The sequence below is a fragment of the Lobosporangium transversale genome (assembly GCF_002105155.1).
Source record: "Lobosporangium transversale strain NRRL 3116 chromosome Unknown BCR41scaffold_5, whole genome shotgun sequence".
Taxonomy (NCBI): Eukaryota; Fungi; Mortierellomycota; class Mortierellomycetes; order Mortierellales; family Mortierellaceae; genus Lobosporangium; species Lobosporangium transversale.
The window spans coordinates 408613-420641 of record NW_019028983.1 but is presented as its reverse complement, the minus strand read 5'-3'; the positions used below and the strand labels follow the sequence as shown (position 1 = coordinate 420641).

Below are 12029 nucleotides of genomic sequence, written 5' to 3'. Positions count from 1 at the left end.
TGAAACGAATAGCCACTATTATTTGATATACCAACCGTTGTGGAATCCCTCCTGCGTCGCCGCCGTTGGCGTATACGCAAATTTTTCCGTGCATAGTAACATTCCTGTATCTCTTGAGGAGTCTGTACGCTCATATTGGCTGTTATCTTTGAAATATTGCTTACTGTCATGGCCATCCTTTTATTTAGAATTGGCGACGGAATAGAAGCCAACGGCTCTTGCGTCCTAAAAATATGATTGCCCTCGTTTCCTCCCATAACGGACTGCCAAGGGAAATACTGCAAAGGATTGGTGCTGGCTGCTGTTGGGCTATTAGCATTGGTGCTATATCCCCATTGGCTGCAATGAGTAGGCATAACAGCCTGGTAAGAGTGTCCACTAGTGCCTCGTTGCGGTAGGGTATGATAGGTTGGCTTGAAATAAATATGTTTTGAAGAGGCCAGCGACTCTTCCGATTGCGCCGTTGACTCTGACATTTGTTTAAGGCTTTCTCGATGTCTCTTGAGGTTTTCCATGTCTACCTGGCTTGTCGAAAGAGCCTGCTCTCCAGAGCCAGATGGATTATCAGACATGTTTATTGTGATTGGCTGGGGTTGTATCTGTGGATCCGTACGATCATCATCATCATTATCCTTGGAGGTTAAACATGAGGTTTCTGAATAGGACTTTGGGGAAGTATAGTTTGGCACGTAAGCAATTGTCGCAGACAAAGGATACGAGCATGAGGAGGAGGCTGCCATTGTTGAGACTGGAGATCTGCTTGTCTCAAATTGAGGCAAGTCATTTTTTGAATCTTTCAGATAGTCATCGTCGAACTCTGGTATCACTAACTCCGAGTCAGACGCCATCCCAAGGATAGCAGTCATATCAACGTCTAGCGCACTGTCCAGTTCCGGACCAATTTCCTTTACAGACTCTGGCGGACCGGGGCTTGTGTGAGTATCACCTGATTCAAACGTTTCAGGCTTTGAATTTGCGTGCATTCCTTTGTTATGAATATCATCTTTATCCACGAGCTCAGATGGTTTGCGAGTTTGGTGTTCAGCTGTAGTCCCCACTGCAATACTGAGGCCTTTTCTATGTGTCCTCGTGTTCAAGTTGTATGTAGAAATATCGCCATTGTCATTAGAATCGATATTACCACCGGCAGCTTTGTCAACTTTTCCAAGCCTTGTCCCGAATTCAATTGCACTTCTCGGAGAAATGGTTGTTTTAAACATTTCTTCTGTTACAGAGTCTGGTGTTTGGCTTGGATTGTGATAGCGTCCCAAAGAAGTCGGTAGCTCGCTATCTTCAGAATCATTAAATAAATCCGGTATTATATAGTTTGTCCCGAAACTAGTCGAAGTCAATAGAGGTGATTGGTCCTTCCTTGCTTTCCTGAACGCGGCTCGCAAGGCGCGAGATGTTATGGTAGGTTGATATTGACAGGGATATCCATGTAATAATAATTGTCGCGAGCTTAAATGTTGATGGGAGCGAAGCTGTGTACCACATCCACTCTCGCCAACTCCTGTATATGAATGCCTACAAGCTCTATTAAGCACTTGACTGGGTGATTTTAGAGTTGACTGGGTGGAGTAGGGCTGATCTATAGGCCTAAGCGGTTGTAAAATCCCCAAGTCATCTCTGGATGACCTAGAAATATCTAAAAATGCACTCTCTTGGGATGACCGAGGCTTGACTAGAAGATTACTGAAGTTGCCAAGTGATGTGTTATCGGCTCCAAGGATATTTGTGATAGCTGTATCTGGTACGACGACTTTCGAGCTGAGGTCAATGTCTGAAGGCAACAAAACCAAGACTTTTTTGGATCCTGTCGAGCCATCATCCTTACTGTCGTCGTCCGTTTTACTGGAAGGCACCAATAGCAACATCGTATAAAGAAGTTGATGTGAATAACTATTTATAAAGAAAAAAGAAAAGAAAAAAAAGCAGGATTGTATGAGCTATCAGTCGCACAAAGTTACTCTGTGCCTCATTCTCATATTCGTTGAAGATAATGGCGGAGCACCTTATTTTAGGTAGTTTACGGATTCTGCAGATTGAAAATAGACAATTAAACTGATATATACAATGGTTATAGAGCAGCTTGGTGCTTGCAAGTGATAAAAAATAATAAGTAACAGAATGAGTAAATGTAAACGGATCGCCGATGAGATGGAATGGTGCAATGAGCGAAAAATAGTATAAGTAGGACGTGCAAATGCAGTTAAGGACGGTGTGGCAGAAGTGGATAGATAGAGTGAATTAAAATTCGGCTCCGGTATAGGTTGTCCTACAACTATCTACTTGTTTGCAAATGATGGGTAACTCTTGGCTGACCATTCTATTTACTGGTGAGAAGAACCATGCTATGTGGTCTCCGGTCCCAGAAGTCCCTGGGAAGCCACTTCTAATCCACATGACACAAAACTTTCCAAATGATCAACATCCCAACCATCATTGTGCACGGACAATAAATTGAATCTCAGACAGGCATTTATCATTCTTTTAATAGTTATTATAATATTATTATAGTTGTAGTTTGATGGTGATGATAATAAAGGTGATAATATTGTACAAAAAGCTATATGGTTTATTACTTAGATTACCGAGACACGGGAAGAAAGCCTCCAGCGCTGTTGATATGACCGGTATTAGATGTTTATCATTTGAGAAATGGAGATACGAAGAAAGAGCAGGCAAGAAGACAACGACGAGGGGCCTTTAGCTTTTATACTCCTCATAGTTGAGCTCGTGCTTCTCTCCAACGAGTTCATCATCCTCTTCAATGGTGCGCTCCTGGACAGCCTTGAAGGCGACAGGGATAGCACCAAGTATACCTAGGAAGACGAGGGCAATACAAACAATGATCTCGCCCATACCACGGCCAACAGCATTAAGGGCGTTGCTACCATCTGATGGAGCGTTTCCGATGCGGGAAGTTTGGACAACGGGGGCTAGGACACCTCCCAAGTTCTGGACAAATTTGTAGAAGCCAGCGAAGCGAGCAGCCTGATTGGTATCGTTGGTCAGGGCACCCATGATCCAGTAAGAGTAACCTTGATACATAGAATCAACAACACCATAGGCAAAATAAAGGAAGAAAGGTCCAATATAATCTCTAGTGTTGTTGACCAAGTCGATATGGTAGAAATCATCAGGATTCTTGACCCAGACATCATTTTCATCCCTTTTAGCAGAGCGAGGTCCAAAACCAGTCTGGAAGATAATACCTCCAGCCCAGGTGGCAGCTAAGAAAACTGTGAGGAGGATGAGACCATAGCGAGCACGGGTTGGGCGGGACCACTGGGCGCGATCCAAGAAGGAACCATAGAAAATTGAGGCAAAGATCTGTGCCAACCAGTAAAACATGGAGTTCATTGAACGAGACCGGACTGTGAAATTTAAGGCGTTGACGGCAGTAAACTGATAAGTATAAATCCAGTTGGAGCTGAAAAACATAGGAATGAGAGCTAACATGCGCCAGTCCTTAAACAGGGCTAAGACAGACTTGAGCTCAGAAATGGGGCTCGAATATCTAACTCTGACGACATGAGACCCATCCCTGCGAATGACCTTGGAAGCAGGCAGTAGTAGGAGAGAGATAAGGGCACCGAAGGTCATAACAGCCATGTAGCCGATGTACGAGCCAGTACTGGCACCGCCGCCCTTCTCGTCATTCCATTGGACACCCAACGGGATGACATTACCAAGGACACCACCGCAGTTGAAGATAGCCCAGAAGATGGAAAAATATCTGCCCTTCTGTCCCTCCTCTGGATATCCCATCATAACGGCACCCTGGGCGCACCACAACCAACCAGCACCAATACCAAGCAAGCAGGATGCAATGACAACAAAGACAATGGATTCAATGTAGTGGTAGGCCAAGAATGATCCCACGTACAAGACATAAGTCAAACCACCGAGGATGAGGAGGAGACGATGACCGAACATGTTGAACAACGCACCGGCAAAGAGCGAAGAAAAGGCGAACACGACTGAAAGAGCGGTGCCAGCGTTGTTACCAACATCTGAGTGCTTGGGCTCAAGACCATAGGTACCAGTACCCTGGAGGGCATTGAACATACCAGGACAACAGAAGCAAATGAAACCCTGTTGATCGGCGCATGGAACAAAAAGTCACTAATTAGTCCAAAGGCAGCCACATGGGATTTGAATGTATATGTGGAATATTTGTGGACGTCGGATATGTGTGGCGTGTATAGAGTATGAATGGTGTGGTGTGAATGAAGAGGTGATTACAATACAATATGCAGTGAGAGACTAGGTGTGGGAGTGGAGCTGATACGAGAATGGAGATGAGAGATGTGTGGAATAATTTGGTCGAGCGTATATGGACTGTCACTCACCACAATGATAATCTGGGTTAAAGGATCGGATAACCTCATGATGAAAAAAGCGAGTGGAATATGTGGAAGAATAAGAAAAAATGAGAAATGAAGGAGGGGAGAAATATATAGAGGAGGACCTAACGGTAAAGAAAAACAAAAAAAAAAGAGGTAAAAGTGTGAAATATGAGTGTTTATATAGAGTGTATCTTAGTGGACATGCCTAACGGCTTTTTGCATGGTGAGCCCTCTTTGCTCAATCACAGACAGACACAGAATGAGTAAACAATCCAACAGAGAGGTTGCACAGAAGAAGTTGGACGAATGGAGTGTAATGTCTAGAGGAAAAATAATGAAGAGTACAACAACGCCAATCCCATGGAAACATTATCACGGACCTATTCAATTCATCCCTTTTTCCTTTATCCATGTATTGCACTCCTTTGTTTCTCGGCCTATTTTTCTCTTCTTTTGGCTGAACATCCTCTACATATACGGCATTGCCAGAGGTCATTCATGTCATTCATTACTAAAGACTGCCGCACATCTGAGCGCATGCAAGTCTCACTGATTCAGATGAGAGGCACTAGCCATTATTGAAACAATGACAATTTTTTTTTTTTTTTTTTTTTTTTTTTTTAAATTTGTATAAAGGTCTTGTGTTCTAACATTTCTGTTATCTTGGTACAGGAATGGCCAAGTTAATCAGAGATTCTCTTACCCATCCCATTCCACGTTTAAATGAGGGCTATATAGCAAAGGGCTAGAAGGTGAAAAAGAAATCCATGACATAAAATGATTCCCTCTTTGAATCCGCGCCTGATCTACGAGTATATGAACTGAATAAAGATGCATTATGTATTATGTATTATGTTAATCAGAATATGAGTCTGTTTTGATTTTGGTTAATTTTCTCAATTCTAGACAGTTCTTCGCTTGCTGCTGTGTGGATATGGCGCCAAAAAAAAAAAAAAAAAAAAAAAAAAAAAAGAGCAAATAAAAATGGTATCCGTGTTACATGTACATGTATAGAATGTTTACTGTAAACAAGCACATTATCTTTTGTTTTATATAAAATTATGAATAAAGCCATTGTAGGAGCATCAAAACTTACTATCAACTGACAAGGGTGATCCCTGAATGTGTTGTCTGTATCATAGGTTGTCTCCTTTCTGATTTTCCTTCCTTCAGCCTCTAATCCCCTACTCTTCAATGTAATCCTTGCCCGTCCTATTGACGTGAAGGGACCACTGTCTTAAATTGGGGGAAAAAAGGTGTCGGGTCTTCATTTGTAGGACGGTAAAATGATCGTCTTCCAAAAAAAATTCATTCTCCGATATCTGTCCACGGAGACTCATTTGGATAAACTCAAGAAATACATCAAAAAGATATGGAGAGGGACTGGAACGAGCCTAATTGAGCAACAGAGTGGGCTGGAAAATGAGTCGTTACAAATCATGGCTACCGTCGGTATTGTTCAAGACACTCACTATCATCCTTCAACAGAATACGTTTATTGCGATAAAGGTCTAAACCCGGCAATCCTCACCGACTATTTTTAATTGTATAAATATAATATAAAATATATTTATATTGTGGCGAGTTTAGGATCCACTGTCCAAACAAATAAACGATGGTCCCTGTGATCAACATGACTATTTTTTGTTTAATACATGCTTGCTCATGCACATTGAGTGTAACACGAAATGAGCTTTATCCATTAGAATTTTACCAGTTCGTGCTTACATCTTGCTTTGCATTCTCTTCACTTATTCAACCGTGCTATATCGATGGGGAGCATTAAAAACTACGGATGGACATTCATCATCTCCAGGAAAAAAAAAGAGTAATGCTAAGCATAACCATACTTTTAACAAAGGATTTGTAGGCTCCAAAACTAAAAAGTTTTAAATCTTGTATTCTGCATCATCCATTTCCTATGCTATGGTTAGGCTATTGATAAAAATTTAGTGATCAACTTAAGAAGATCTGCTTGAAAAGATAGGATGACTGAACCATTTTTTCTGAAAGTAAATATACTTTAAGTCGTATATTCTGCGCACGAAATTTTAAGTCGGGAAAGGCGACTGTCAGATGCTTTGTTTGCTTGTCCGCTCTCGTATTTTTTTTTTTTTAATGCTATTGTAAGTGTCTTAAGGAGCCATCTCCAATATTCTTTTATATTCAAGCACCTGTCTCAAGGAAACGATGATAGTTTAGTCTGCATCGCTCTGGTGGCAGAGTGTATGTGTAATCTACGAAATTTGTATAAATGCTAGACTATCCATCCTGTATGATGAAACGCTGATATGTTATCAAATGAGAAGGAGAACCGCTGTCGTACAAACTGTCTAAAAAATAAAATGAAAAAGCGCCGAAGGATAAACAAATTAAAGGTTCAAACTGGAATCTCATTAATAGTGCTTTTGTAATCCTAAAAGGTAAAAAATATTAGCTTGTGGACTTGCCTACACTCCTATTAGGTTTACATGAATATCTCTAACCAAGGAAGTTGCTAAACATTGACGAAATGATAATGTTCGTCATTTATTGGGCTTTGATATTGTTGTCTTTCGCCATTGTACCTGTTGATGCAATGCAGCTACTTAATAGTCTAATCTCTGGCTGTTGCATATAGATATGCACACGTTATGCTGCACACTGTTGCTCTTTCTACCTTCTGTTTGAGCCAACAAGTTTTGATCAGGTGGTGTCTTAAAAGATATGCAAACATTGTTTATGCTAAACATGCATGTTTACTGATTGAACAAACAACATTCATCTCCACAATGCGCTAATTGGTCTTTTTTTCCGATGGCCTGCGCCTTGGTTCTTTAATTTGATTTGCATGCAAAATTCCAAAGTCTTGTGCATATAAACACTGTAGATACAACGCGAAGCTGCTTTAACTGTTCTCATTTGGGAATGAATCTGGTCAAAAATAGACAGCTTCTACTTCAGTTTCTTTAAGCCGTGTTTGACGATTCATTGCCAGAACATCTTTGATAGTAGAGAATAGCTATACATAAACATGGCATTGCTAATCATAATGCTAGGTTAAACAATCAATAAGTCATTCAATCCATGTATTCTCTTGCAATGGTATTACTTTCTATAAAAATAAAAAATAAAAATAAAAAAATACTCTCTTTTTCGGGACAAGGGTTTGGATCGAGTTGTCTAATGTCCTGATCTTTTTTTTAATAAGATATATTGGAAGGTTGATTCGACAAAGAGTCCTGGATTAAACATTAACGGCATTAGATTTTAAAACGTTTAATACACACAATGGCGAAATCAGAGCCCTTGACGAGGCGGAGCATTTGCTCGGCAAAAGCAACAGCTCGTTGCTAGACATGTATATATATATATATATAATACATAATATATACATATTTTACTATAAATTTAATACTCTCCATTTATAAAAAGGTTTTTAATGTTTGTCTGGATCATTTCCTACCAGTGATAAACTTTATATTTGAGTCTTCATTCAATGAGAGAGAGCTTTCATTAAAACATTTGGATTTATTCATATTGTTCCTTGTGTCAAAATCAAACAGGAAAGTTGTTGTTGTTAAATTTTTGTGTCCCGAGGTCATGGTCATTTCTGGTATACTATCGATATTTTCTCTACGCATCATTGGCTTGATATTTAATATTGAGGCTTGAAACCATATGGATAATAACGAAGAGAAGAGTAAATACTGCCAGTACCTCCGTACCATAGCGCGGGTTTTCAGGGCCAATCTCAATTAGAATATAAGGTTACACCTGGTTTTTTTCTTTTTCTTTTTCTTTTTCTTTTTTTGTTATTTCAGGCGTCTCCAATAACTTGCGATTCATATATTTTAGCCTACATTTAATCGTTTTCTGTTTCCACTTTCTTGTGGTGTTTATCAAGTTATTTTTATAGACCTTGAACAGTGTATTTTTATCCACTCCGATTAATCTTTCTTCTTGCCAGACGACCATTGAACAGCACAAGCATTTCTATTGTTCAGGGGTACTGTAAGGGTCCGGAGAATGACAAATTCCAAATAGATTCTCTCCAGAATTATGTCTATTGACCACTTGGAGAAGATCGTGTTGTTCACTAAGTGTATAAGAGATATTGTTTGTTAGGTGATGCATATAACTATATCATCAAGAAGAGCATACATACTATTATCTACGAAATGACCCAAACTGTCAATACACAACGGCTCATCGCTAGGTAATGTTCTCCAGTCTGGGTCAGTCTAGACCCAACCCAGATACGTGGCAGTGCTGTGTGTCGTATTAGGTGGCCAAGGGAGAACCTACCCCCTTTGGGCGAAACTTTTATTGTAAAATTGAGCACTCCAAAGAATCACATCTTTCCTTCGCTTCGTTACTTATCATTATGGTCCTTTAGATACTTCACTGTGGACGTGGGCATGAAAACTCGGGGGTTATGGAAATGGCTCCAGATCTTCTTCCAACCCTTCTTACCGCATCTAATATATGCAATCACATCTTTAAACACCCACTCTATCACAAAAGAGGAATGATATACCCCTAAATCGAGTTTGCAAAGTTAGAGCGACCTTCCTTGACAAACTGGCGACACAATCCTATAAGAATGAGTATATCTCCTCTACAAACATAATATCGTATATGTTCATCTCCATGATGACTCTATGCCTTTAGAAGCGAGAGGCATGGTCAAGATTTCATTAACTAGTTATTTGGTTCAATGCTTAACTTGTTTCCTTGACTGCGCCGTTGTTATACAGATGTACATGTACCTGCATGTCAAAGCGCTTCATATACATGTACACTCCTGTCTCACTCTTTTGCAAAATTTGCAAAAAGTGGATTTTATATATGTTCTGCAACGCTCATTGGCTGGATTAACTTCAATTCAAAAGTACTATTGTAAAAAAAAAATCAAGTGATTCTATTGGCTTACTATTTTCTCTCTAAAGGCAGGGAAACTTGCAGTTACAGAGCACTCATTTCATGTGACCTTTGATAAAGTTCCCCACCATAGCACCACATTAACTTGCAGAGAATAAAAATCCTGCTTACAAACCTGTATCCAGCAAAAAAAAATATATATATATGACAAAAATAATCCATGGCTGTAATGATATCTTTTCTCAATTACAGACATCGTAAACACACGTCAGGTTAGTAATGTGCTTCTTTGCAAACTTTGAGTGCTGCAAGGGCTACCTGATCCATGTAGCCGAGGAATCAATGCTTATCCACCTTTACTACGATCCGATTTAGTCCTTAAAATGGCCAGCAACATCAACATCAACGGCAACAGCAGCAGCAATAGTGCTCGTACCAGGGCCAGCAACAGGTCAGGCAATATCATCTCGCACACACCAGTTTATGGCACGTCCAATGGGCTAACTATGTCTGGAACGCCTCAAAATATACGATCAGGCTATATCAATAATAGTGAAAGCCGATCCAACGTCGGCAGAGGCGGGAACGACAGTTCTGCCGTCTCTATCTCACCACTTAGTACTAATCCACCAATTGTATCTAGACCTTTCCGAGCCATTCGGCCTTTCCAACCCATCCAACCTCTCCAAGTCTACAATGACAACACTAGTAAGGGTGACGATAACAGCGCTAGTCTTAATATCAGCCGGCAGAGTAGAAACAAAAACAGAAGTGATACTAAACGTGCAAGGAGAAGTAGAAGCAATGTGCTCCTCACAACTTCTCATGCAGGTACCATCCAGGAAGGACTAAGAACGCCAAGGCCTATTCTGCCTGCATTATCACAAAATAATAAATGCAATAGGATGACCCTGAGGCAACAGCTGCAAATTCTGGCGGAATATGATGACTACTGCGAGAAGTGTGCAATGGTACCGATTAAACCCAGTACATCACAGTTCGAGAAGAAGATGAATCTGCCTTCCCGATTTATTTCGCACCTTCTTACTAAAAGAACTGTGCTCAAATCAATGCCCGAAGGTTTGCTGGATTCCAGGTATAATGTCAGAGGATCAATCCGTGAATTCTATCCGGTAGAGCTGGTTCTAACAGAGCTGGTCCTTGCCGTGAGGCGTATGCGTTTACCTGTCGATTACTCTTTGTTGCGATTTATGGCAAATGAAATCTACACGATGCTCTCATTGCGTAATGGTGGATTGAAGTTCCCAAGACCAAAATTTTCAAACTCTTGGATCGCATCTTTCACCAAGGCTTGGGGCTTCTCATATCATAGATTGAAGGGAGAAGCAGGCTCTGTCGATCTTGCCAAACTTGCGCCTCAGATTGCAAATATCAAAAAGATTACTTCCCAGTTTTCGTTAGCTGATATTTACAATGCGGACGAGACAGATCTCTTTCTACAGACCGTTACGCAATGGACCTTTGACCCGGCTGAGGAACTGAAAGCAGGCACAAAGCCTGCAAGCTCAAGAGTGTCCATATTGTTCTGCTCCAATGCTCTGGGAACTGATAAACGCAAGCCTTTCATCATGGGTAAGGAGGTAGTGTATCTTAGTGATGTCTCTTGCTTCTTTGCCATGCTTATCATGCGTTTTTTCTTTCTTTTATTTATGTATTTTAGCCCAGCATTTGCCGAAAGACTTTAAACAAAACAAGGTTTTAATGCAAGATGTTGACATCCAGCCTTTATCATCAGAGACACTTACCAAAGCCTTGGGAGATGTTCTTAATCAATTGTTAAATGGTCTTCCAGATGGATGCAGAAAAATCGATCTTCACAAACGTGCCGACTACATGACAGGGGTACTTTTCCTTTATTGGCTCAAATGCTTTCATGATTCAATTACGAGAGCCGATCCTTCTCGTCGCATCCTGCTACTGATGGACAATGCCCCAGCGCATACTCTCGCATCGAGGTATCCTCAATTGTATCCGAGTATTCAGTTGTTGGCGCTTCCACCCAACTCCACCTCTGTTACGCAGCCGCTTGACGTTGGTGTGATTGCTGTTTTCAAGCGGAAGTATCGAGCCTCCGTCCTCCGTAAAACAGCGATTGAGAGGGCTCGGAAGGCGTTAAATCCTGTTGAAGGTAGCCCTTACAAGATCACCAATCTCCAAGGCTGGTGCTATATTGTGAAGGCTTGGCATGAGGTCAAACAAGAGTGTATCCGACATTGTTTCCACCATGTTCCGATATTCGAAGACAAGCAAAAGGAGCTACTCTTGGCAAGTGAAACTGATGGCTCTGATATTGCTGAGGCGCTAGAATATTTCCGAAGCGATGTTCTATCACTTTATCAGCTGAACGACATCATGGATGCAGAGCTTCGGTCTTTGCCATCTGACATGCCTCAACCCTCAGTTCTGTCAAACTCAATAAGTATCCAGCATGTGCCTCAAACTGTGATAGAGTTGATGCACGAGGAAGAGATGGCGTCATTACATAGCTTGCTTGACGGGGCCCCCATTCTTTGCCAGTTTATTGAAGAACAAGAAGAAAGCAACGAGTACTTCCAGGCGCACTTCAAGCAGCAGGGAGATTACTCTTTGGGGCTCTACGAGTATCCTGAAACTGATTCCGATGATGATTTCCTCGGCTCCAGCGACGAAAAAGATCTTGTATTTGATGAACACGGCAGGTTCCTTCATGTGGCGGTTAGTGATACAGAGTTGGAGGAAGGTGGCGAGGAACCTTCTGTCATTATTCAACTGAGCTCTACGACGATTTCTTCATATTCGGACTCTGAGGAG

At 41.1% G+C, this 12029-nt stretch overlaps 2 protein-coding genes across 2 annotated transcripts; one reads left to right on the top strand and one right to left on the bottom strand.

Annotated features, from left to right (window-relative positions):
* The first annotated feature begins 48 nt into the window (after window positions 1–48).
* BCR41DRAFT_347158 (hypothetical protein) lies at window positions 49–593 on the top strand. The gene has a single exon (XM_022023042.1). The coding sequence runs from the start codon at window positions 234–236 to the stop codon at window positions 396–398; it is 165 nt and encodes a 54-aa protein (XP_021884717.1). The 5' UTR covers window positions 49–233; the 3' UTR covers window positions 399–593.
* A 1889-nt stretch (window positions 594–2482) lies between these two features.
* Window positions 2483–4478, bottom strand: BCR41DRAFT_347154 (major facilitator superfamily domain-containing protein). The gene is made up of 2 exons (XM_022023041.1): window positions 4359–4478; window positions 2483–4101 (listed from the first exon to the last, which is right to left on the bottom strand). Exons 1-2 carry the CDS (start codon window positions 4395–4397, stop codon window positions 2710–2712), a joined length of 1431 nt encoding a protein of 476 aa, XP_021884716.1. The 5' UTR covers window positions 4398–4478; the 3' UTR covers window positions 2483–2709.
* Between the last annotated feature and the right edge of the window lie 7551 nt (window positions 4479–12029).